This window comes from Phanerochaete carnosa (assembly GCF_000300595.1).
Source record: "Phanerochaete carnosa HHB-10118-sp unplaced genomic scaffold PHACAscaffold_14, whole genome shotgun sequence".
Taxonomy (NCBI): Eukaryota; Fungi; Basidiomycota; class Agaricomycetes; order Polyporales; family Phanerochaetaceae; genus Phanerochaete; species Phanerochaete carnosa.
Window position 1 is genome coordinate 233,902 of NW_006767641.1, and position 25,776 is coordinate 259,677.

At 51.3% G+C, this 25,776-nt stretch overlaps 7 protein-coding genes across 7 annotated transcripts; all 7 read right to left on the minus strand.

Annotated features, from left to right (window-relative positions):
* Positions 1-5,093: 5,093 nt before the first annotated feature.
* PHACADRAFT_167239 (uncharacterized protein) lies at positions 5,094-6,353 on the minus strand (the record flags this gene model as incomplete). Its single annotated transcript, XM_007401960.1, has 3 exons — positions 5,094-5,693; positions 5,762-6,205; positions 6,234-6,353. The coding sequence occupies 3 exons, from the start codon at positions 6,351-6,353 to the stop codon at positions 5,094-5,096; spliced, it is 1,164 nt and encodes a 387-aa protein (XP_007402022.1).
* A 7,844-nt stretch (positions 6,354-14,197) lies between these two features.
* PHACADRAFT_201666 (uncharacterized protein) lies at positions 14,198-14,526 on the minus strand (the record flags this gene model as incomplete). The annotated part of the gene is made up of 3 exons (XM_007401961.1): positions 14,198-14,242; positions 14,306-14,363; positions 14,426-14,526. 3 exons carry the CDS (start codon positions 14,524-14,526, stop codon positions 14,198-14,200), a joined length of 204 nt encoding a protein of 67 aa, XP_007402023.1.
* Positions 14,527-16,107: 1,581 nt separating this feature from the next.
* Positions 16,108-18,788, minus strand: PHACADRAFT_33467 (uncharacterized protein; the record flags this gene model as incomplete). The annotated part of the gene is made up of 7 exons (XM_007401915.1): positions 16,108-16,931; positions 16,982-17,321; positions 17,378-17,512; positions 17,566-17,814; positions 17,864-18,247; positions 18,311-18,505; positions 18,561-18,788. The coding sequence occupies 7 exons, from the start codon at positions 18,786-18,788 to the stop codon at positions 16,108-16,110; spliced, it is 2,355 nt and encodes a 784-aa protein (XP_007401977.1).
* Positions 18,789-19,115: 327 nt separating this feature from the next.
* Positions 19,116-19,834, minus strand: PHACADRAFT_201669 (uncharacterized protein; the record flags this gene model as incomplete). Its single annotated transcript, XM_007401962.1, has 3 exons — positions 19,116-19,340; positions 19,413-19,601; positions 19,658-19,834. 3 exons carry the CDS (start codon positions 19,832-19,834, stop codon positions 19,116-19,118), a joined length of 591 nt encoding a protein of 196 aa, XP_007402024.1.
* Positions 19,835-20,118: 284 nt separating this feature from the next.
* Positions 20,119-20,657, minus strand: PHACADRAFT_201670 (uncharacterized protein; the record flags this gene model as incomplete). Its single annotated transcript, XM_007401963.1, has 3 exons — positions 20,119-20,202; positions 20,252-20,365; positions 20,439-20,657. 3 exons carry the CDS (start codon positions 20,655-20,657, stop codon positions 20,119-20,121), a joined length of 417 nt encoding a protein of 138 aa, XP_007402025.1.
* A 360-nt stretch (positions 20,658-21,017) lies between these two features.
* Positions 21,018-21,629, minus strand: PHACADRAFT_201671 (uncharacterized protein; the record flags this gene model as incomplete). The annotated part of the gene is made up of 3 exons (XM_007401964.1): positions 21,018-21,474; positions 21,531-21,558; positions 21,608-21,629. The coding sequence occupies 3 exons, from the start codon at positions 21,627-21,629 to the stop codon at positions 21,018-21,020; spliced, it is 507 nt and encodes a 168-aa protein (XP_007402026.1).
* Positions 21,630-22,040: 411 nt separating this feature from the next.
* Positions 22,041-25,705, minus strand: PHACADRAFT_201672 (uncharacterized protein; the record flags this gene model as incomplete). Its single annotated transcript, XM_007401965.1, has 8 exons — positions 22,041-22,319; positions 22,382-22,710; positions 22,774-23,069; positions 23,132-23,349; positions 23,399-23,487; positions 23,541-23,615; positions 23,647-24,125; positions 25,473-25,705. 8 exons carry the CDS (start codon positions 25,703-25,705, stop codon positions 22,041-22,043), a joined length of 1,998 nt encoding a protein of 665 aa, XP_007402027.1.
* Between the last annotated feature and the right edge of the window lie 71 nt (positions 25,706-25,776).

Below are 25,776 nucleotides of genomic sequence, written 5' to 3' on the forward strand. Positions count from 1 at the left end.
GCATACGCGACTTCCATCGGCAGAATCCCTCGGCACCACGACAGATCTCCACCACCTCCTTCAGCGAACTCCACAGTTGCTTCAAGCCTATCTATGAACACACTGACCCCAGCTCTACTCTCGCCACTAATCCTAAAGCGGCAGAATTCGAGTGGGAAACAGGCAGAATACAGGCTATATCTTCTTGCCAGGAGTCTCAATTGTAGGGGGGGGGGTAATGTCGTGGGTGTAGCCCTGGCCTCCTATTTTATTTCCATTTTCTCCGATTTATTCCATGTTTATACGACCCTCCAAACGTCGTCGGCGCATTGGCGCCAGTTTACAAGTCCTAGCCGCGCGCTAACACCTTGAGAACGCATCACCGACGAGCACGCATCAGCGCATCAGACGCGCCTGTATCGCCGCCACATCACGCTTCCTCAGTAACAGCCACACTCCGATCTCCACCGGACATCCGATCTCCGTTGGCCCGACAATGTCATACGCTATGATGCGCCGGCCCCGTTTATCTCTGAGTCCGATTGGCAACAAACATCCTATCCCTGTCGGCCCGACAAACGTCATACGCTATGACACACCGGCCCTCGCCTCTTCGCCAAAGTCCCCTAGACACTAGCAGCCGCCGTAGCACAGTCGCTTATGTAACGCCTGGTCCGTGCGCAGCCTGAGTAGTATAAAAGGGACCCCTTTGTCGCTACCTAGCCCCATCTCAACCTCTTGGTTATTTGGGCTAGATAAGCCTTTGTTTGTATTGTAACACAGTCACTAATACAACTTGGTTATTTGGGCTAGCTGAACAAGCTAACGCACAGTTGCCAGACCTCGTCGGCGCCGCCTTTTGATTAGATCCACCGAGTATCCCTCGTGGTGCGTTGACGCAAGTCCACATCAGTGCTTCTGGGTCATTTGTAATACAGAGGGCTCAGATGGTGGTATTCAACATTGGCTGGAACTTGTCGCTTATCCCTGTTGATCCGAAACCTTGGTCTCCTCGATCTGTCACAAGTAATTCTTCCACTTTCTGGAGCTGTGGTTGAGCAATTCTTTCCACAATTACCTGGGCGATGCGGTTGCCCTTGGTGACAGTGAAAGGGGTGTTTCTGTGATTGACCAAGATGACTTGTATTTCTCTGGTGTAGTCTCTGTCGACTACCCCTGCCGCGACGTCGATTTCCTTGAGCACTAACCCACTTCGTGGAGCAATACATAGGTAGGTGCCAGGTGGAGACGTCATTCATAATCCAGTTGGTACCTTCGTCCGAGTGTGAGAGGAAATGACCAAGTCTTCTATTGCAGTAAGATCGTATCCTGCTGCTTCTGGAGATCCTCTTGTCAGGATATCTCCTCCATCGCATTGGAATAAGAGATGTTCAGTGAGGAGTTGTGCATCGTCAGCAGAGGACACCTGAATAATTCAGCCTTCCAAGTCTGATTCTTCTTTCATAACGACCTTTCGAGTGGTGAAGTCGAGTATTCCATATTTCCAGTTGATTCGTGGGTTGTGATGTTGTAGCCAGTCGATTCCTAGGATAGTGTCTTGCTTCCCTAGGTGGGTAACAAACATCCGTTCCTTGGTTTCTTTACCACCGATTTGTACTGTGGGTTCTACATAGTTCCGGATAAACCTGAGTTGGTTGGGAGTTCCATCAACATTGAATACTGGTATTGGCTTGGCTAACAGATATTCACGGAGTTATAGCCTTCGTACCACTTGTCGATTGATGAACTTGCCCTGGGCTCCGGAGTCGATGAGTGTGTCAATTGTTGTTCCAGCATTTCCTTCCGATTTCATGATGACAGGTAATTTCATTGCCTGGGCCTTCATGTCTGCTACTAGTACAAATGAAATCGAAATTCGAAGAGGTTCAATAGCTGGTGTTGACCTCACTGGGTAAAATCCAGATTATCGTCCTTTCCTGTGCAGTTGTAGTAGTGATTGTAGATAATTTGATCGAGGTCAGGCAGCAGGATGGAACTTAACATGGCGTCAACATCGATGCACGATGGAGTTGTAGGAGTTGCGTGTCAATCTACCGGAATTGGGTTGCTGACTGCTGGTGGATGAGGGGAGTTTGGATTTTCGTCCCATTGAGTGATTTGGATGTAGGGGCGATTTCCGGATGGATCGCCTTGATAGTTTCTCCAGTTTCCTCTACTTCCTCGGCTTATGCCCCTCTGATTTCCTTCTCCTCAATTGAATCCTCTTCCACCTGCTTGTCGGGGTTGCCTGCATTCTCTGGCGATGTGCCTGAATTTTCCGCAGTTATAGCATTTAATTCTGCTTTGTCCAGTGTTAAGGGCGTCGACGTCCATAGTGTTGGAGTCACAGGTGTAGGATGTCGGAGTGGTTGTCGTGGTCTTGGAATCGGTAGGAAGGTGCGCCTGTCTGTTCTTGATATGCCTGAGAATTCCGAGTCTATTATCTAGCTCAAGAGCTTGCTGTTGCCACTGGGAGAGTGTGGCATTGATCGGCATATGGGTGATCAATTGGCGCGCAAGAGATTCCTTTAATCCACGAAGGTATTGCTAAAAGAGGTTTCTGTCAGCATCTGGGTTGACTATTTCTGCCTCTACAATCAACGTGTTGAAGTGCACGTTGTACTCGTTGACCGTTTTATGGTCTTTCTGGACGATCTGATGGAGTTCGACCATGGCTTGAAATTCGGGTCAGTTGTTTTGTAGGCTTCCAGGAATTCCTGGCGATGTGTAGCCCAGGTGGGCCATCTTTGAAGAAGATACAACTTCTCCTTGACCATTGTCCATTTTCGGGGTTGCTTCTTCCCCGAATGTTTCATGAGGGAATTGGCAAAGCAAATCTTCACTTGGTCGGTTGGAAACCGCGAGGCCTTGGAGAGAAAATACATTTCGCATTGGTGGATGAAGTCTCGGGCTTTCTCAATATCTTTGGAGAACTCAGCTGGTTTGCCTATTTCTTCTTGGGGAAGTGCGTTGCGCAGAGTGGCGGTGAATGCTGCTAGCAGCTGAGAGTTGATGGGGTTTGGTCCTGGGGCTGTGGGAATTGGTCTTCCTCCACCTCCTGGTGGACCTCCTCTGCCTCCACCTTCTGGTTGTCCGGGAATTCCTCCTGAAGGTCCTTGACCTCCGACATGGGTGGCTACAGCCCATACTGGCACTGGTGGTGGCGGATTATGGACATATTGTAATGCCTGGTGTAATTCGGCCATGGTGGCTTGTCCTTGAAAGTGTGTACATTGGAGGAGTTCTTCGAGCAACTCTTCATCGGTGAAGGTCGTTGTCTGTGTCGCCATGTTATCTCCTGGCAATTCTGGTTGTTGCTCGGTGTCTTCAGGCTCTTGATCAGTGTCTGAGAGGGCTTCGAAAGTGTCCGTAAAATTGTCTCTGAGGTCTCCCTTTTCTCTAGCTTTGATGCGCTCCGCTGGTTGGTCTCTGGTAATCTCAATAAGTCAATCAGAAATTTCCTCGATTGCTTTGGCATTTGATTCGTCATCTCTGTGTATGCAGACAACTTCTCTGCACCTGTGCCACTTGTTGTCTCGTGTCCAGAAATGGCAGTCTCATCATTGGCTGGTGTGGTGTCTGTGTGCTCGATTCCGGCACCTTTCTGGTGTAAAGTTCAGCGCTTCGCTGACTCGTAGTTCTGGTGATAGGGGGTTGGACTATGTATGTCTGGTCACCAGTGAAGAGAGCTTTGACCTAATGTAAGAGTCGGAATGCGTAGAATATGGACTTAGGCGAAGTTCAGGAATGATATAAAAAAGGACTGATAATACAGGAGGCTGAAGCTACAGTACACTACATTTCCAGAGGGTATTTATACTAACCTAGCTACTGCGGATCAGCGTAGAAGGGACAATGTATATATTAGAGTGTACCTGAAATGGAAGGGTTCGGAAATAGAGAGGAAGTTTTGGAAATAGAATGGAGGTTTTGGAAATGGAACAGAGGTTCAGAAATGGAAAGGAAAAAACATATAGCAGGACCACGGACCGATTGTAACATTCTTGAGAGGAGCTGACACTGAGGGGCTAGAGAGCGGACAAGCCATAGCTGGAAAGTAATGCATCAAACCCATAACAGCTCCGTGCTGTTTGAACTTTCAGACATCTTCCAAAGGGTGTCGTGATGGCAATATCCTTTGCATTCGATAGGCGAACTGTGGAGAGAAGTTGCGCAAGAAGGCTGAGTTTTGGTGTGACTATCTCAAGCTCATGAATCACACAAGAAGTGCTCTGACCATGGATGGACACCTTCGAGCCAGTCTTCAGTAGCGTGAAACAAAACAAAACATCTGGTGAGAGGTCCGCATCTGTTGCAACACTCTCCGTATCAGATTGAGCAGCCTCCTCGTCCGAATCTCCCATGCTGTCATTTGCGAGTTCAGGCTCATCAACGTCAGTAGGGCCGGTAGTGTCCCCATTCACGGTCACATGTTCCAAAGTGTCACTAACAGCGTTGACTGCTCGTCGGAGCTCTTGAGAAATGTCTTCAGCAAGGCCAGCCTGGACTGCTTCAACTGCAGATTGGATCGCACCAGTTTAAAGAACGAGCTGCGCTTTGACTCAGCAGGCCTCGCCCTCAGAACATGGTAGGCTGATAGCTAGAGGAAACTTTGTGTCTGCACGGAGCTTCTCCGTGAGCAGTAGTGCCACTCACATATGCTTGCAGGCTCCACCTTGCTCTTGGAAGTTGGGACACATCCATGTTGCATTACCACGCAGTCCGAGAACAACCTCATATGTGATCAGATTCTTGTCATGTGGCGTTGCAAGTGACGAGTAGCAGGCGAAGCGGAGCACAAGCGTGTCTTCGAGAAATTCAGGAATGCCAATCTGCTTGCGTTCTAGGAGAGCCTGAGCTCTGGCATCACGTGCAGCATCAGGCCCTGTCCAATAGGCAACTGGGTGCAGCTGGGACTTGCTTGACTGAGTTTGATGTGCTGCTCGACGCTGTTCGAGAAGCTCTCACCCACCAGGCAAAGCTGCGATCTGCGCCTCCCATTCAAAAGTCGACGCTCTCACGGCTGCCCGCTGCTGGAATATTGCAGGCAGTGTCTTAGTGATTGACAGATGGACGAAGACATTGAGTCGGAGCAGCTTTTTGTTGTGCTGCCATCACTTTAGATGCTTCCTTTTAAATACGCCGTTGAACGACTCGAGGTAATTTGTCGTTGGCAGCACTTCCTCCACTGCGCACTCCAGATGAACAGCAGCAACACAGCGTCCAAAGTCTGACCAGCTCTGCCACAGGGCCTCCCTTCCCCGGTAGTTCTGCAGGTAGTCCAAATGCTCTTGCGCGCCGTAGATCAGCGCCAGACCATCAAGGGTCTCAGGGCCGACAAGCGAGTGATTGAAGGCTGCGAGCACCTCTCGCTCTTCCTTGATGAAGGCTAGAAACGCGGTGTGCTCCTTAGTTTGGACATGCTGGGTCTCGAGGCGCTTCATACGTGCCTTCAAGTCATGAGCAAAAGGTGATGTGCCCTTCAGAACACGATTGCGATGATTTTGAAAGGACTGACGCAGATGGAATTTGCAGATGAGCAGCCAGATGTTATCGACGACTGCTGCTAATGTGTTCCGTTCCATGAGATCAGTGTCAGTGATGGCAATGTAGATGGTGAAGGCCTCTCCATTCTTCGTCCCGAGAGCTAATTTCCATTCACGGAGCAGTTTGGTTAGGATCTCAGTGTCATACCCAGCAGATGTTTGCTTGTTCTTGTCAGTGCGGAGAACAGCAGAAAGGCTAGTGGTGCACCTCTTCCCTCCTCTTCAATGCCCATAACAATGAACAATAACATCTTCCGGTTGCAGACATCAAACGTGCCATCAAGGATGATTTGAGAGTGATGTGCGTACTTCCAAGCTGCTTCGCGCATCTCAGGTGTGGCAATGCACACCTTCAGCCATTCTTCACAAATTGTCCGTGCTCCATAGTAAAATACTGCATTGGCAAGAGCGCAGTTATATTGCGGTGAGTCTGGATTCAGCCATTCGTCGATATTAATGTGGGCTGTGGTTGTAGTGCAGACACCATGCATCCGGTTGAACTGGCGGTAAAGTGAGCAATTGTTGCCAGCATGTAGGATCCAACGGTATGCGCTCTTTGAGAAATTGCCAACAGAAGGCTGCCCAGGGTATGCGTGTGCTCGTGCCATGCGAAGGTTTGTCTCCTGGACTTCTGTAATATCTGTGCTGCACTTGAGCTGAGCAAGGGCGACTTTGAAGACCTCAGAATGCACTGGTTGCAGCGGGTACCGGGTAATGTGCGTCCTTGCATTCCTGGTTGTGCTCGAGGTATCCACGTATTGACAACACCATTTTAGATTGAACAACATAGTTAACCTCGACATGGGCAAGACAAGCAGTGAAGGGCATGGGGTTTCGATGTGTTTTAACCCCAGCCTGTACATGATTGTAGCCACAATCGCTAAGAGCTCAATAGTGAGTGCCAATCCCCTCAAGATTTACATCTATGGTGCACCACTGATACAGAATCCATGTACTTGCCCCTGCCTCCTTCCCTGTGGTTTGTATGTATCGCACACTCCACCGACTACCGAGAGCCTCCTGAGAGTTTTCATCAAGAGCCGCCATTGCCAACACTGCTGCCGCCACGAGCTGGTCGTATTCGGTACATTGATAAGTGATTGCTGTTGTCTTTGACTCATTGTACAGTGCCTTGACCGCACTCTGCTGTGTCTCCATGAGGAGAAGCTTTGATGTGTATACATAGGAGGCTTTGTGCTTTGCGCTCAATGTGACCTTCTCACCGCTTGCTTCCACAGCACTGATATTAGCAAACCGGATGCGCACCGGGTGCCGGTTAGGCCTGTTGGAGGGTCTTGCATCATCTTCTGCAGGTATGGAGGGAGCGGTAGGTGCACTGCTCATGGCAGAGAGGATGTGTGATTGTAAGTAGAGGTGGGTACAACATGTTTGAAACATGCACTAGTAAGGTGAAACCACACTTCTAGTCATATAAGTGCTTGGTTTATCTCCAAGATGACTTCACTATTTAATCTTGTGGCAGCTAGTATGCAATATATTTACTGTTTATAATATAGTTTTACAAGCTATAATTTGGCTACTGTCGGCAACAACAACAACGGCGGCAGCGGTGCAGCAGCGTGCTTGAGCCCAGTGTTGGAACTGACCCTGGGTCTGACCAGTCTGGCCCTTGGGGTCAGTCAAAGAGGTCAGAAAGGTCAGTCGGCTATTGCCGAGGTCAGGCTTGATTTGTCATGCCATTTATGTGAAGTTGTTGTTGATGTTACAGCCCTCAAAGATGGCGGCGACAACACATTATTTCTCGCGAGCTTGTTCTGGGTCATTTGAATTTAATTCCTATTGTAAGTTTCTCCCCCCCTGGCATCAGTAGATCTCTAAGGCTCCTCCAGTCTGCGATGCATCTGGGTAAGTGAATGGCCAGCATCTCTGCAGCGAGAACAGTGAGTGCTCGTTGAATGCGAAGTGATGTTTTGAGCCGTCTCCGCCACATCCGATGCTGAGGCCTGGGCTTGAATAGAGGTGCCTACAGATGAAGCTGGGCTGGTAGTGGCTGCCAAGTCAACTTTATCATCGACCAGTCATTTAAACTCGGTGACCAAAGCTATGAGGTCTGCGTGAGTTCCTTAAATCCTGACGTGTCAGCATCGTCTTCTAGTGGCAGCAAAGAGGGATCTGTAGGGACCAAGAGCTGGGAATCTTTGACACTGCTTTCAGATGAAGAGCCAAAGCGGCACTTGTTTTGTAGCATGGTATCGCTATTGGAAGTCCTTGCGCAGACACGAGAGTGAGCAGTAATGTGAAGAAAAATCGAAATATATTTTGTTGTCGGGAGTAGTTAGTATTGATATCATTGCTACCACTACCACCTGCTCTACTTGCCGTCTCCAACAGCATCGAGCAGCCTCGAGCAGCCTGGTCATCAATGGGCACTCGTCGGCTGTTTCGGGTGCCTGACCCCACTGACCCATTAACTGACCTTCAATTGACCTGACCGGTCAGTCATTTCTGATCCCCTTTGACCCGAGGTCAGCCTGACCCTTCCAACACTGCTTGAGCCATCCCACTGGGACTTCACATGATCTTCCGTAAAAGGCAGGTGGTTGGGTGGGCCCTATCTCCCCTCATTCGTCTGCTCAGAGCAGACAGGACCGGAGATCGACAATGACAACATCGAAGAGACGGATGTCGAACGTCGGTGTCGCAGGCTAGTCGCCAGAGTGGGCATGCAAGAACCACGTTGAGCTGGCTGGCTCCAAATTCTTGCTTGGCTCGCCTGAGACGTCGAGCAGGCTAAACGAACATCTGCGCCTCAGGATCCCTAGTCTCTACAAAGTTTTTCGCACTTATGCCTGCGGCCAGAAAAAGCGCCACAAGTGGGCTGTGGCATTGCGTATGGTGCGGCGAACACCTGGTTGGCAGAGGCAGTGGTGCTCTTGCAGATTTGGAGGACGGTATACCTGCCACGGCTCTTCAGCCAAGGTACGCGGCATATCTACTGTTAGCTACCAGTGCTGACTTCGTCATGGTCAGAGGGCATAAGGTCACAAGTTCACTTCGCCTGTGAGGCTTACCACGACATTGTCTTACCTATGATGAATTCCATGCTCAGGCTCGCAACTGCGACAACGATGATATCTTCACCTTTCAGTCTATACCCTCCCTATTTCTTGATGAGAGTACTCAGACATCCCTGTCAGTCTTGGTCGTTATCAACATTGAATTATCACGGTCCAAGGCTTATGCCGATGGTCCCTCAATGCCACCGATGCTCTCTCTTGAACACCCTGGTGGTCCTTCGCGTTCCTCTGCAGCGAAGGTCAGTTTGGTCAAGATCAAGCAAGATCTTAGCAACGTGTCAGACAAGATATTGTCATCGGCAGGAACAAGTTCCCCTATCTTACGCTTTGGCTATGGTGACGCCAAGCCCTCATCTATGCTTGACGATGTAGAGGAAGGCCAGGAGTCAGACGTCGAGGGCTTTAATGGACGCGGCTGGTGGGCCATGTTGAGGCGCAACCCGAAGACTTTGTGGTGCCGAGCAGCCTGCCTCAACTGCCAACCGCCGCGGTGGCGCAGAGAGAAGACATTTGGTGGGCGGGATCAGTTTTGCACCCTGTAGTCGCCGACGTGACATTTGTGATGACCCTGCTGAATGTCATCAGCGAAGGCAAGGCAAAACGATTGACAACCATGCGCGGGAACCAGAGGACAGATGGCAGTAAGTTCGAGCAGGCCGTGTTGTTGGTGGGGAAGTTGAGTGAGTTGCGGAGAGGAGATGAGGCACTGGTCAGCTGGGTATGTGATGCCTCAGGTTCGGCTGCAGTCATGCGCAGACCTTGTGTTGCGTAGTTTTGCTAGTATCTACTACCTGTTGTGTCTATTATGCCTACGCAGTGACTTTCGCTACCATCGTGGATCGGGAGTATCAATACTCATGTAGCGTACTGTACTACCTCTCGTTGACAGGCAGTCCCATACTTTATTCTATGAACAGCCGCATTCCCCTACTCCATGCCGAATGCATGCTGAACCCCTGCAGTCCTGTTTCGCAGCATGACTTCTGCTTGGATGACAATACCTTTTTTGATAATTAGCGCTCATAGGCTACACATCCTGCGCAGACATGTTCGGTGATGGTGAGCTCAACGCTCGCCCGAGGTGCAATTCCCCCCCTTCCAAGGAGAAGATACATAAGCGAGAAGTATTTGGGACTGCCAAACCTGCCGCGGACTGCTGTACATAGCGCTGTAATGCCATTTATCCACATCGTCGTTAGCTCTACAGTGCTTTTGCAGGCGAGATTACAACATAAAACAACATTGCAATTCATGCACCAGGTCTCAAAGAATATCGTGCGCAAGCTTGCACCATCCATCGCCAACCTCTGTTTGGCTGGGTGGGCAGCGCACCTGCGCACGCAGTGCGGCAGGGCAGGGCGCCAAAGGGCACATGTCTATTAGGCTCCTGTCCAACCTCCTATCCTGCCACCTTGAATCCAAGATACCGAATACCGAATCCAGGGGGAATCACAATGTGTGGGTGAGGGCTGGCTGGTGCCTGCCGGGGTGCAATTCCCTTGCCAAGGTAGAATTCCCTCATCACCAGCAAGAATGACTCACACACGGGGCTAATTAGTTAATATTTTCAGCTGAAAGGGGCACGAAAATCATTATGAGAATAGAAGCCAAAAAGACTGAACACGTTCTGGTAAAAACATACGATAGGTAAAACCTGGAAATAGAAGCCAAACAAAGACACCTTTTTTTGGTGAATCTTGTTGCAAAAAGCTGTTCTGCTTGCAGCAAAAAGAGGTACAAATACTGCTGGACTATCCATATATAGAATAATAAATACATTTTCTATTGGGATAGGCACAAAAAAAAGTATGCATCTACTATCTATTTGCTCAAATAGGAGAGCTGACTTTTGTCGCAAAAGAACTGTAATACAAATACATTAACTATTTTTTGGCGTTGCTGTGTGTGCCCGCTGACACGTTCACTGGTCGTCCACTGGTCGTCTACTGGTCGCCCACTAGTCGCCCACTGATCTACCTGCTAGTTGCCTGAACAGCGCCCATGAATGCGAGCGGATCAGGCAATGCAAGCAGACAACCCGCATGGGAGAAGACTCACTCGGTGTCGATCTCGCTCACGTCCCACACCTTGGGTGCCGACGGCAGCAGTGCCATGAGGCTGCTCAGCGCGAAGCTGTTGCGGCTCGCGAACCCTGCCATGCGCAGCACGTGGTGGCCTGTCATGTGCGCGACCAGGGGAGGCATGATCGGCCCCGGCGTCGATGTCAGATCCCTTGACGCGCACCTCGACGCTGCGCACACTCCCCGTCTTGTGGCGGCCCACGTGAATCTCGGCGCCAAGCCACACGTACTCGCCATCGCCGCCATCGTCGTTCCACAAGTGCACGTTTGTGTCAGCAGTGTGGAGCTCGTCATCGTCCTCGCTCATGTCCTCGCTGGGCGCGGCAGCGGCGACGCTCGCAATGAGTTTCGCGCCGAGGCTGCATCTACAGAGCACGCGATATGTGTGCATGAGCGCTGTGGCATCACAGTGCGTGCGCAGTGTGAGCAGCCTGCCATCAAGCAGCGAATGGTGCCGCGCGGCAGATAAAAGGTTGACGAAGTAGATGTCAAGGGAGGGGTAGATGAAGGTGTACGCCTCGGCGCAGTCGGGCAAAGAGGACAGACTGGGGAGCACAGGTGGAAGAGGCTTCGTGAGCACGCAGAGCCGTTGCAGGTCTTCAGAGGTGATGATGTGGTTTGCAGAGGGTGTCAGTTGGAGACGAGAGGCAGGAACCGCAAGCGAAGGGATGAAGACGACGGAGACGCATTGTACGGGAATAAGGAAGATATCTGCATGCGGGAAAATATTGAGTTGAATGAGACTGAGAGCGGCGTGTTGGTAGAGGAACAGTAAGTCGTGTAGGCCTGGTGAACAGCAGGCGAGACGATGATGGCGCGTGTGGCCATATCCGGAGCATCAACGCCACACTGGCAGGCACGCGCCGCAATGACGCGACGCTCGTCACGTCCGTCTGCAAGTCTGTGGCGCTCTCGTGTGAGTGCACCAGCATCAGGAGTGGAGACGACATGATTAATTGTTTGTGAGGTGATTAGTTGCTTGTTTAAGTGGTCATGCATTGTAAGTGGCAATTTACTGGTAAGTGACCACCATTGTTTTGGCGATGAATGAGCAATGAGTGGGCAATGAGTGGGTGATGTGTGGGTGATGTGCAGGCGATTTCCTAGCAAGTGGCCATCAATGCATGGGGCAATGAGTGTGCGCACAGCAGACGATGAGAAGGGGGTAATAGGCCATGAGTGGGCGACCAATCTTATGTCTGAAAACAATACCAGTTTTTTCCATACAAGTTTCCCTGATAAAAGTCCAGCTTTTCTACCTCATATTTTGTGGAGACAGGAATCACAAAATAAGTTTGCTCTTTTTGTCTCATCTGGAAGAAACCTTTTTGGAGAAAATGTGGAGAAAGAAATGATGATAATTTTGCTCCGAGAATATTTCAACTCTCCTAATACCTCAAAAGGTGTAAAAGCAGTGTATCTTTTCATACCACTAAAACAATAACATCCCCATAGGAAAATAGCTTAAGTGTATTTATGAAACAAACTGAATGTGTTTTTGTACCTTTATCCGCGCAAAATAGTATAAAATTAGCCCCGTGACAGCTCTCCGAATGATTGATCAGGTTGAGCAAGAGCTTGGCACATTTGAGCACTGATTCTGAACAAGTCCCAACATTATAGCATTGTCATCTCGTCTATGAAAATGACATCGACACCTTCCAAAGTTTGACAAACCTTTTGCCAGCAATGTAGCGGAGGATGCACCTTTCATGGCACCGAAGCCTAAAATATGATGGTATGTATTTCCACCTAGCAATGCAGCAGCAGAGCCAGTCGGAGCCATGACAAGACAGCGACCTGCCTCACCTCGTATACCCAGGAATATTATCAATGATCTGATTACTGTTGATTTACCAGTACCACCAATACCAGCCAAGACTGGACGTAGGTTTGCTCGATCACAGTGATAAAGGTGTGTTACCACTATGACAAATGCTCATTGCTGCTCTCTGTTGAGATGGCGAAGACCTAGATACATTAGCAAACATTAGTTAGGTGGTCATACGTGCTCGATAATGGGGATACTGATGTTCCGGCTGCATACTGCCGAGACAGCAGGAAGGTGTCTGCTGACCGAGAGCAGCTGTGCAATGTCTAACAAACACCTCCCTTTGGCAATCCGAAGCGGCGAGAAAACGGGCCAGAAAGTGCCACAACAGGATCTGGACACTTGCAGAGAAGAAAAGAATATACATTCGCGAGAGGTCAGTATGTGTTTTGGACCCCATTGCGGAATGGATGCTGACGTTCTGCTATTCAGCTCTGGCTGGGAGTTTGGCCAACATAATCGTCACTCTGGCAATATGAGGCAAGTGCTCGTGGGAGGGGCGGCGAGAGAGAGGGTCTGTGCCGGCAGGACGTCAGCACGCATGCTGGACAACACTGCGGTCACAAACTCACCTCCTGTGACCTGGCTTCCACCAGCATAATACCCTGGGGCTTGAGATCAAGTGTGCATTCAGGCTTGCTGGGTGCAGGCGATACTCATTTGTTGGAAAAAAAAATCACTTGAAATCCTTTTCAAGGCATATCAAGGCGTCAATAGAAGCAGGACATTGCAATCCATTAATGTAAGAATGTTAATATTGAGAGATGCCGGCTTACTATTCCAAGGCATCTCAAGGCACCCTCAATGTGCGCCCAATCTTGGAATGATCTGGGCCGTTGCAGCGCTGTTTGCCATTTCAAGCCATTCAGACACTCGACGGTCATTCCAATGGCTCGCAAGCAGCCTGCCCCTTCTAATGCTTTGGAAGCCCAAGAAACTCTCGCAATGGCCGAACACTGATCTCAAGCACTCCGAATTCCTTAAGATACATAGACATTGAACCACGGTCACAAAACACCACTTGTCTGCTCACTGCACATCAAACCTCTCAGCAGGATGCTTGCCCCACCCCCACCCCCGAGCTATAGGTCCTTCTCCTGCTGAGCCCGCTCAGGTGGTACCGCAGCTTTTCGCTGCCGGGTCTTTGGGAGCGGCGGGCACCGTTGTGGTCAGTGGCACCACAACACAGGAAGGCGGCAACTATACTGAGAGGTAGAAAGGGGGCGGTACTGCTTTCCATGCGTTCGCAGATCAGTTTAGGCCATGCAAATAGTAGAAAAATCATGTACACTCATGTAGGAAATGTTGTGGAAGCAACGGTAAATGGGATGCACTGGACGTGCTGTGACGACATGCTCAACGAGGAGGTGGTTGATCTCGGCAGCAGCAATAGTCTTGTCTTGGAGTGAGGCACACAAGACGGCGAACTGCTCAGCTTTGAAATATATGTTGTGGCGGCCGTCGCCGAGAGTGTGATGAAGTATGGGCTTGCTCTTCTACCGCGTAGTGCAGAGAGGCATCAACCGTGTGGGACCCGCGCGTGCGATGGACAGCGAGATGTTCTTGACGACGAGTACACCTTTGATGCCACCCTCAAGTTTCTATTAGTTTTCGGTGAGCATTAGCACCTGTACACATCCAAAGCAGTAGATACACATCTTCAGACCAGGTTTCGTTCAGGCTCGGTGTCGGTGTCGGACTCCGCACCATGGAGAGCACATTCTAGGTTGTGTACACAATGGACTCGGTCTGTGCCTTCAAGTGTAGCTGCAAAACAAGACAGGTTGTCAGGGGAGGGGAGGTGAACAAACAGTTGGCAGCAATACATACCTTCAGATCCTTCCAGGCATCCTCCAGTCCCTCCGCTAGCACTGATTCATCACCCATCCTGCTATCACCTGTGAACGTGATAAGCTGTTGCTTGCATTTGATGATTTCTCAAGTAAATACCTGCCGAGTGAGAACTTAGGTGAGAACGTAGCAAGCTCCGCCAGACAATCCGAGGGCGAGCTCGAACTGCTACCGGCATGGTTGCAGCCCGCAGGGTGCATGGTGTTGAACGCAGCTGAGGATAGCAATACACGGTGGTGGCAACACGGGCACAAACCTCTGCTCCGCCTTTGCCGCCCTCTGGATGTAGATTGCTTTCCCAATTTCAGCGACCATGGAGACATGACTCACCGTGGCATTGACTCAGAGTAGGTTGACAGGCATGTGGCTGTAAAGCATTGCTTAGATATGAGCGGACAGAAGCAAACAGAGAAGACGACTTACCTTTCGTGCTCCTCAGCCTGGTCTTTGTTCGTGTGTGCACTTGTACGCTGCTTCAAGTACCTGTGGGGCCCTTGTCTTCATCTTCATCTATCTGCAGCCGTGTGCTCAATGTGCCGAAGCCGCCAAAGCAAGCATGGGACTCCGCTTTTCATTCATTGTGCTTTCCACGTCAGCATATTCCCCGCTGCAGTTGGCCTAAGCAGGAGCTGTGATGAGAACCATTGCTACGACACACCCAGAATACTATTCTCACAGATTTACTTCCCTCGCTCAGACTTTTCTGGTCTTGGACGATTGTCATCTAGCTTTGGAACAAGTCGGGATGTTGACGTTTAGTAGGCCTGATCCACAATGTCATGAAGGTCGTAGGCAGCGCCCTACTCGTATGAAAGCGTCAACAGGTGTGGCAGAAGTGAGCCGAGCACGATCTTGGATTAAGTCTGCCAGGCCCGGTGACAGCATCGGCAAGTGCACATAATGTATTGAAGAGTGATCCATGTCATCGTGCTGCAGCGGCTACAGGTAGTTCATCAATGACTCATCTGGTGGGAGCATCAGCAGGTGGTCAAACTAAAGCAAATTGTTTGGGGACTGCCGCTGCTTACTGAGTAGTGTTCCGAAACATCGCTGAGGCAGCGGGACAGGCGTATTACTGTGGGCACGGTGCGGAAATGCGTGAGCTGGCACCGATTCAGAAGTGCGTGGATGTCGGGTATATCGTAGTCAACTCGAAAACTGTTGTTGTGACGCCAAGCGTGAATGGGCTGCTTGTAATGCCGCTGATCACACTGAGCTCGCTGGAACTGAGGGTTGTGACAAGCACGCTGAGGCTGCCTTGCTTCATTCAAGCATAGCCATGTGCCACATTCAGTTTACTAATGGTAAATGTAAGTAGATAATCTGAGGGTCAAAAACAGGTAACACACCAGTTTCCTGTGCACTCAAGCTTGGAGGGTGATCTGATGGAGTCCAAGAAGCCTGAAGCTTGATGAGAGCATGCGGGGAGAACACTTGGAGTGCTGTTAGTACTAAAGATAGATAATGGGAATGAACACGTTAACGGCACAGCAGAGCATAGCTGCATGAACAAGTGCCAGTAGTTGATAATATCAGGCTGGGCGAGGGAAGTCAAGGTGGGAAGGGTCAACGATGGTAGTGGTACGTGGCAAAGATGGTTGGATTTTGGTCGATACCTTCCGGAGTGATAAGCGCATGATACAAATACCACCAAACTGTTCTTCCAAGGCACACAACAACTAGCATGGTCCATTGAAGATAAATTGCGTAGTACGGCCAAGGAAAACAAATTACATGTGCTCTGACCATATCTGGTCAAAATCAATGAAACCTCGTCCTCTTCATTTGGTCATACCGGAGTTTCCGGAGGGGCGCGAACGAGTCGAACGACGTGCAGCCTGCTGAAGCATAGCTGGACTGTCTGGAGCATGCTCCGGGTGACGGAGGTTGCTGATCGAGCCACTGATAGCTCCTAAATGTGCCTGCGATACTGGCTGATCAGTAACCATTGGTGCAAGCATAAGAATTAAATTATGTGCCAGTGCAATCTGCGAAGAGAGAATGGAGCCTGAAGTGGTGATCCTGCCCATAGCTCTTGGGATATGTTCATTGTCTTCCAAGATAGCAGCTCCAGACTTGCTGTGTTCAACTACTGCCTTCTTATTTTTGGTCTTCCGCTTCAACCCTGACTTCGGCACCAGCGCAGGCTCTTCAAGAGGAGTAACCGAGTCCATGGAACCAGCGAGAGCAAGCAACAGCGCCATGGCAGGTATGATCTCATCTGGAGAAGTGAGAGCAGAGAGAGATGCAGGAAGGGATGCGAGAGGAACCATGGGAGGCACTATGAGATGAGGAGCTGTGGGGAGAACTGTGAGAGGAACCACAGGAGGTGTCATGAAACATGGACGAGCTGCGGGAGGAGCTGCAGGATGAGCTGCAGGACGAGCTGTAGGACGAGCTGCGGGAGAAGTTGCAGAACGAGCTACGAGAAGAGCTATAGGATGAGCTGAGGGACAAGCTGCGGGAGGAGCTGCGGGAGGACCTACAGGATGAGCTGCGGGACAAGGCACCGTGAGACCAGGGGGAGCTAAAAGAGGGGCCATGGGAGGAGCAACAGAGCCATGTGTATGAGTAGCGGCAGTGATCTCGATGCCGAGCATCATGCCTGATATTTGATTATTTAGCTCTGGTTATGTCAACAAGCTTCAAACTCACCTGCTCCCTCGCTGTGGCTGTCAGGGGTAGCATTGGTGTCTGCTTCAGCATCTGACTCAAATTCAGCATCATGACCATTCTCAAATGCCTGCAACTGAGCAGCATCCCAGTCTGCATTGCTCGGGTTGCTGCCGGCCACTGTTTGTACCTGGGGAGGGACGGCAGCATTGAGAATCCAGCCAAAAACATTCGCATTCCAGTATGCAAGAATGCGACTGTTGCCTTTATGAATTGCCTTTGCGATCGTCTCTGATAGCCAGATATGTGTATCTGCGTAGCGCCACTTGGTGATCTTCCCAATCTCATTAAATACCTTATCGGGGCTTGCAAGGTAGAAGATCTGATGGGCAAAGAAAGCGTCAGGTACAAAATCAATAAGAGAGAGAGAGAGCTTACACCAATGAAAGAAAGGGCAATTAGACCGACAGTGGCCGCAGTGATCTCATGAGTTACTGCAAAGCAATTATCAGGTGGGACGCATTGGGAATCCTGCAGGAGTGCTTGTGCTCCAAATAAGATCTGTCGTGCGAACTGAATTTGAAAGGGAGTCAGTTAGAGTGTCTAGCAGATCGTTCTAAGCTTACTTTGGTGGCGGCCTCTCGTTTGAAGAGGTCCCTGACTTTGCCGAAGCGCCCCTCTGCGTACATGAGTGGGCACAGTTTGAGATAGCTGTCTCCCTTGCCTTTGAGGAGATACTCGACCTCGGGATCATTGTATTGACCAGCTAAGAGCTTCTCCCTCACGCTCTCGGCAAGATCTCGGAATATTCTGTCTCTGTGTTCTTTGGTGGTATTCATTGCACTAGCCCAACCGGCATTGATTTGCTCTCGCACCTATTGAGCATCCTAAACAGAGCTCACAGTAGAAAGTAATAGCACGTACATATTTTCTAGTGCTCTCATGGTTGCGAAGGCCTACCCAGCACTCTTCTGAGAAGTCAGTCTCTTCAGTATAGATCTCAGCCGTCCAGCCCAGCTTCCAATGGTGGTCGTCCTTGTATCGCATAACACCGTTAGGGTCCAGATCAGATGCTCGTCCAGTGAATACAGAGATTGGAACCCAAGGACAACGCATAATGGCGTAGCGACGTGCGGCTCTTCGGTAGATAGCCACGTTGCCTCCTAGCACAAGGTTATCAGCTGCACTCGTCGTGGGAGCTTCTGAAGAAGATGCCGAAGATGTGGTAGCGGCGGCCTTCAATTGGGCAAGCTCTGCTTGCATAGCTTTGTTCTTCGCAACCTGCTCTTGATTCTCCAGTTGTAGCTTCTGTAATGCCTTCAGAAGACAATTGGTAAAAGAAAAACATATCGCAACTTAAGGTGGACCTACTTGGCTAGCATGATCCACACTAGTTGGAGCTGGAGCTGTGAAAGGCTGAGAAGTGGGTGTGACAGTGGCAGAGAGTGCTACCCGAGGGACCACGTAGTTTCGGGGTGGGATAGTTGCTTGTTCGGTGGCGGGGGTGAGAACAAAGCCCTGCGGAGGCACGTAGGCACCTGCTACTTGGATATGAGGCACAACAGGCTGAGGTATGTAGGCATCAGCGAGCTTGCAGAGCCACAGTGATGGACTGACTTACATGAGTGCTTACCGCTTGAGCTTGAGAGATGCCATGCGGAGGAAAGTACTGCCCCAGGACCTGACTTGCATGATGGCTGGACTGCGCAGGAATGGTGGGCTGAGTCAGAAGTATACTGGCAGTGATAGCTCGTGCAGTGGGGGTGTCGCCTTCATCGCAACTGGACTCCTCTGACTGAGAAAGATCTTCGGGAGGAAGGTATCGCCCCTCAGGTGGGTCGAGCGGCATGTTTGGTAGTAGCAGAGAAAAGGAGATGAATTGTGCCAGACATTCCGCTTCACCACAGCTGTTCTTTATACCTGTCAGCTCTCCGCTTATTTTTTAATTTTTAATTTTCTTGAGATCCAGATACCTTACTCATGATCTAGAGTTGGATGTCGCACCGGGCTTGAAACAAGCCAAGACCACGACTATTACATGTGCCCGAGAACAAGCGGGCATGCTGGACCCATTCAGCATGCCAAACGAAGAGGCTTGAAGTTCCAGGTACACGTGGATTTGAAAATGCTGCACAACGTAGGCTTAGTACCACACATGAGGTTTTGGCGGACTAGTTCAGCTGCTTAAAGGTAGCATCCACAGCAAGTATACAGGGATAATTGTAGAACAGTAGTGGTCTGATGGCAAGACCCACAGGAATGCTTCACATGAACTTTGAGAGCTGAGGGCAAGGTCAATCTTGAAGTTGTTTGTAGCAGCGCCGAATGAGCCAGGGAGTCCAACATGAATACCGTTCTGCTCAGGGTTGATGGGGTTTGTCTTCTCGTGGAATTGTTGCAGCTGCGAGCAGTTGGGAGGACTGATGTGTGACACAAGTCAGTGCATAAAATGTAATTGACACGAAAGAGTAACATGCCTGTAGGCCATGCCCAGTGACACAGCCTTGCCCTCGCTTTGTGACTGCGAAGCGTTGTCAAATGCCGGTGAGCTGCGAGAGTCAACTCTTTTCCAGAGGCTGATCCATTGTACTCTCCTTCGCCAGTGCACGGACACGTGCTTGGAGAGCCCCTTGATGACTTCGCTCCCCTCGAGCGTCATCACCTATTGCTCATTACTGAGCCCATCGTCATAGCCGATAGCAGTCCGCATGCGCATACCACAGCCCTCGTACTCCTCAAGCCCACTATTGTTGCAAATAGCTCGTCCGCACGGTAGTAGTCTGGCAGTTCCTCGAGGATGACAAGAGGCGGCTGCTTGGCGAGATTGCCGGCTGCATGCCATGTTTCCGGCACGTCAAGGTCACAGCTGATGTTAAACTCTCGGAAGGCGTCCATCCCGTTTGCACGTAGGGAAGTTCCAGAAGAGCGAGGAGAGGTGATGGTAGCTCAGTATATGTCAACTGGCTGACATGGTGGAGGGGACAGATATAGCTGTTCAGGCAGCACAGGAAGAGGGTGACTTGGGGGATCCGCAGATCTGCGGTCACCTTGCGATCTGCTGTGCCAAACACCTCTCATAAATACCCTTCGGGAGCTCCGTCGCCTGAGATATAGCATTACACACAGAATTAACATAGAGACATCATGACAATGGTATGACATGTACCCAAGATCTCCAGCTAGTAGTCGTGCTCTCCCAAGATGGTAAACGCGTTCATGAGCCCTCCGTACAGGTCATCCACGTCCGAGACGAGCCTTTGCTGCTACTGCTACTGTCCGCACGGGTGCTGTGCTGCCCTTTGTGCCGCCCACTGCAGTTGTTGCAGCTGGTCGAGGCTGCGGAGGCGGCAGGTGCGCCGCGTAGGCAGTAGACGCAGCCGCGTAAGGGTCGCCATAACTCTCTATCGTGCATGTGTCGCCCGCGCCCTGGTTTCACAACAGAGCCGAGCTGGTTCAGCTCATGCGCAGGGTCCGCACCAGCGTCTGCACCGAGGCCCACCGCGTCGAGCCACTCCGTGTTCACAGCCGGTTGGTTGTTTGCGTTGGCATGTCCCGAAGGCAGTGGTAGCTCGTAGTAAGCGTCATCCTGGGAGGGGCTTGCAAACGCGTTGTACGGCTGGGTCGTGCTGCGCAAGCGGTTGAGCCCTCCCCTACCGACTCCGGCGGCTCTGTATGTGCCGTGCTGCGTGAGATCGGCCGCGAGCAGGATCTCGCTCATGTTGTAGTGTGCTGTCGGTATACACGCTGCGCGCGCCAGGCGTGAAGTCGTCGTTGTCAAGGTCCGGAAAGCGTACGCCCTCGTTGGCAGCCTCGCGTGTAGCCTCATCGATTTCGCAATCAAACTTCGCTGCACGCCAGCGGCGAATGGCGTTTACAACGAGAGCGATAGCTGTGGAAGCAGTCAGCATACTATCGGAAAGTGCAGTGTAAAAAGGAGCTTTAGATTAAGGAAAGTATATATGTGCGTGATAAAAGCATCTTGGACTTGGTAGCTGGTAACTTCATTGGACGTCCGGAATTCAGCCGAGGCGTTCAATATATTCAACAGGAACCATCTGCTCACTTTTTTGAGCTACCGCTATTCTGCACTATGAGGGTGTTTGTAGGTGCTGAGGACAACGACTTTATGAGCTTCATCACTCCGATTGCGCTTCCATCCGGCTGTGTGGATGTGAAAACTGTCGCTGATATTGGCAGTGGCTGCGAGGTTGCTGTCGCAGGTGAAGTAGGTAGTCGCAGAGGATAAACCAGAGGAAGGAGGTGATGATGTAGTGTCGGGGGAGGTAGACGAGGACGTGGATGACGAGATCTGGCTGGGAGATGGAGTAGGTGCACTCAAATAAGTGGAAGCACTGCTCAAAGTCAAGCTGCTGCTATCTGTCAAGGCAGTAGATGCGGAGGTTGTGAAGGTTGATGATGTGGATGAACTGGAGGTGGAGGTGGAAGTGGAGGTCAGGGTGGAGGTGGTAGAGGTCGATGTAGGGGTAGTGATGGCTACACTCGAGCTGGCAGACGCCGAGGTCGATCTGGTCGGACTACAATCAAAGTGCAGTCAGCAATGTTTATGCCATGATCACAAGATCGTACGCACTCGGCAACTGTTGGAAGGGAAGGAGTGGCTAGAAAGAGACGTGAGTACAAGCTGTGGTTAGTGGAAACAGAACCGACCTGAGAGTGGAGTATCAGCCATGTTGTCGTCTGCCGGGCGAACTTATCAGAAAAGAGCATGGGTGACACCCACCAATATGCCTAGGGCTCGCGATACATCTTCCCCGCCAACGTGCTCGCTGGCCAGTCGTTCGTGCTCAGCCATGTACGCGGCCTGAGCAGGAGCAAGCTCCTGTTCCAATGCAGTGATCTGCTCGGACAGGGCCCGCTCACACTCCGCCGCTTACATCTCTAAAGTTTCCTTGCCTGCGACACGAGCAGCATCGTAGTCTGCCTGCATGGCAGCGCACTCTTCCTTATTGCTCGAAGGCTGCTTGCTGTTCCTCGAGAGCGACGACAGCTGTGGTTTGCAACAGCTGCAGTCATATCTTCTTCGAGCGTGGCAACTGCAGCGGCCTTCTCTTCCTCGAGTGCAGCGGTGCGAGCTTCGCACTCAGTCTTGATCTCGGGCGGCTCTTGAATGACTCGTTCTCTTCGTGGGTAGCCTCGCGTTCTGCGTTCCCGCCGCCCGCGCCTCCTTCTCCTGCCCGTGCTCGGCATGAACACTGGCGAGCTCTTCCTCCAGGGCTTGGATGTGAACCTCGCGCCTAGCATCCGTGGCGTCCCAGAGCTGCTTCCACTCGTCAATCTGGGCGTGAAGTTTGGCTAACTTCTTCGATAGCTGCTCAGTTCCCGCCTCTCGCTCTAATATTACACAATGTGCGGCTGTGGGCTGGTCACAAGTGCTGGACGGGACTGAGCGTGCTATCTGGGCGGTTGAATAATTGGGAGCACAGGTACAGGCGCAGGTTGCTTCGGAGTGTTCTTCTTTGTGGGAGTAGTGGAGGGATCTGGGGTGGCCTGACTTGGAGAACGCTGCGAAGATCCTGACGCAGTCACATTGGTCACAGTGCGAGATGAGGTCAGTGGACGAGCCGTCTTTGCAACAGTGGCACGTTGCTGCTGTGCCGCCGTCCGCTCCTTTTCCGCCTTCTCCTTCTCCAGCTGCTCTTCCTCAGCTTTCTCCTTCTCCAGCCTCTCGCGTTCGCGTTCGGCCTTCTCGTTCTCCTTCTTCTCGCGCTCCTTTGCCACCTTCCGCTCCCGCTCTTGCTGCTCTTGCTGCTCTTGACGGGCCGCTCGCTCCGCAGCTGCCTTCGCTTCTCATTCTTCATGGACCTTGTGCTCACGTTCCTCCCTCTCTCTGCGCTCCTGCTTCGCTTTCTCCTCTTTCTCCCTATGCTTGTGTTCACGCTCGGCTTCGCACTCTTTCTCCTCTGCAAGACGCTTGCGCTTCTCCTCTTTGTGCAGCCTTTCCTCCTCCAGAGCTTTGTGCTGAGCTTCCCACCTTGCCCGCTCTTCTTCTCGCCGCTTCCTGCCCTCCTCCTCCTCTTGTGCTGTCTGCTTAGCCTTCAAAGCAACATCCTCAGCCGCTTTTTTGGCCGTGCGAGCAGCACGCTCCTCCTCTTTCGCAAGCTTCTGCTGACTAAAGAAAAAGACACACATTTCAGGGAAAGGGCACATATACCCATGTGGAATAACACACACCACTTCTTATCCTTCATCTTCTGGTTCTGCGTTCGTTTCTTTGCCTCTTTCTCCTTCGACAGCATGTCCTCATCCTCAAGCTCTCGAAGCAGTTGCAGCTGGCGTTCCTGAGCGACCTTCTCGCGATACGCTTGAAGTACTCGCTGCTCGAACATCCGGGCAGCAAAGATGGAGAACATGCGCTTGCCTTCTTCCATTTTCTGCTCCTCTGTCATAACCTGCAAAGCGTGAGCAACATATCGCGTGACCTCGGACTAAGCGTAGTACCTCTTCCTCTTCCTCTTCCTCTTCGTCCTCATCCTCGTCCTCTTCATCTTCCTCCTTGTCCTCCTCATCCCCCTCCTCATCTTCCTCCTCTTCAGAGTCGTCTTCAACGTCCGCCACTGCCTCTTCCTCGCGCTGGATGCACCGCTCAGCTCCATCATCTCCAGAAACTTCTGACCGTCGTTCTTAAGGAGATCGTCTGCGACAGTGACAATGTTACCTGCGTCTACAATGAGAAATCGAGGGCTTACACAAGCAGAGGAAACAATGAGACTTGCCTGTGACAGTGAGACTGTTCCCAAAGTTTGTCTGTCCGTCCCGCCCGTTTGCTTTGCCATTCACCGCACCACGCCATCGCACTGCCCGTCGCTCGGTCTGGGGCTTGACGTCTGCTTCGTCTTCTGGCTGTCCCTTGTCCTCCTCTTCGTCTTCTTCCTTCTCTTCTTCCTCCTCTTCCTCCCTGTCGTCTTCGGATTCACTTTTGGCCTTGACAGCTTTTCTGCCATTGACGACACTGTTCTTGGCTCGAGAGGGTATATTGGAGATGGTATGAGGACCGATCACCGCACCGTTCTTGTCCAGCTCGACACTCCCAGGGAAGGAACCTGGTCCTTGAGGAGGAGGTATCGTGCCGCCAGACGATATGTATTGCTGCTGATAGTTCGCGAACTGTTCAAGCTCTTCGTAATAAGCATCGTACAGTACCTCGAGCTCCTCCTCAATAGCATTTCTAATTTCATCCCAAAATTTGAAGCGTTTGAAGTGCCGAAGGTGTGGATAGTGTGGAAATTGGCCGTGGCAAGGTATCGGTCGAGAATAAGGTCAGCGACGAACAGAAGCGACGAAGGACCAAGAGCACAGACCGCTTTCGCCCACAGACAGCACACATGCAACTGTGTTTCTGCTGCTCCCTCATCTTCCTGAGGACGGCCTCTTTCTCGATTTTCACGAGATTCCGCCGCTCGTCCTCGCCCAGGCTGAGCCAGAACTCCTAGATTCACTCGCGCTCCTCGGTTGTGCTGGTGGACCATATCTTGCTATTGTTTTTCCCATTAGCAGTGTTGCCTGCGCCGTTTGCTGGAGGCCTGGGCTTGTGGGGCGCAGAGGCATTCGAGGAGGGTGGCGATGGGTGGTGATGAGCATGGTTATGCAAGCAAGCGCGGAATGTGATGGAGGCCTTGGAGGCTGACGCGGCGGCTTTGTGGTGGGGGATTTGCTGGGGCGGGCGTCAAGTAAGACATGGGCTGTTTGCCCGCAGCTCGAGAGCTTGGCGGCGGGTTCGCAGCAGTCTTGTCGGGAATAGTCTGAGTGAGAAACATCAGAAACGTCCTTTCAACAACCGCTAAGCTTACCATTTATGCCTGTGGAACAAATCCAGGCGGGGATACTTGCATTGAAGGTGTCGCGCTTTTGTATTAGCGGTGCAACGGCAGCCTGAGACTAGGAGTCGACAACACTCTCGAGTGAGATGTGCGCGATTTGGACGTTGTTGTTTTCTTTGCCGGCGACGTCGACATCTGCGCGTCGACATACGTTGAGATACGGTTGGGTGATATGGCACGTTTGATGCCTTTCGTGAGAATGGGCTGTACTTCCAGGACTTTCGCAGCGTTGACTTGGGCCTCCCAGAAGAAGGCGAAAAGCTCATTCTGTACACCCTTAATCTTGTTTTGAATGCCTCGAACACACCGAGGCCCTTTCTGCTAAAAAGGTGCCCGGTTTCCCTGCTGAGCATGATCTTGAACATCGCCATCAGGTTCTTGAAGCGCGGCGACAGTTCCTCACGGGTGAACCTCGAGTTGTCGGTGAAGGCTCTGCAGAGCAACAGAACGTGTCGAAGGCGGGTATAAAATGAGTATTCTGGGCGTGTGCAGCAAGATCTATTCAAATGTAAGTCTCCCTGCGATATTGCCCCACATATGCACTCACCACAATTTCCACGTATCCCTTGAGCTCGATTCGCTCAATACAAACATCACTCGCTGCCTCGCTCGCTCCATCTATCATCGACGGCGCCAGCACGGATGACGCCGTCGATAGTGAGCTAAACACGTCACTCGCCGCAGCCTCAGTCTACCTCTCCTTGGACAGCGTGTTTCGCATATTCGATGGCACATTCGGCGGGGCGTTCAGCTTCCACTTGCTCTCTGTATCCTCGGATGTTCCAAAAATGCTTGGGGACTCGTCGCTAAGAGACGCTGCCTTGGCGGTTGGCGTGCACATCGGGTCCTCGTGGGAACCTTTCTGATAGTTGTTGCGAGGTGTTGGTCGGAGGCCCTGACGCGCGCTCGACCAGCACACGATGGGCATGTGTGCAAATAGCTAGGCATTACTACGCCACCACATGTAATTCACCAACCAGCGCACGTTGTAGTACTACA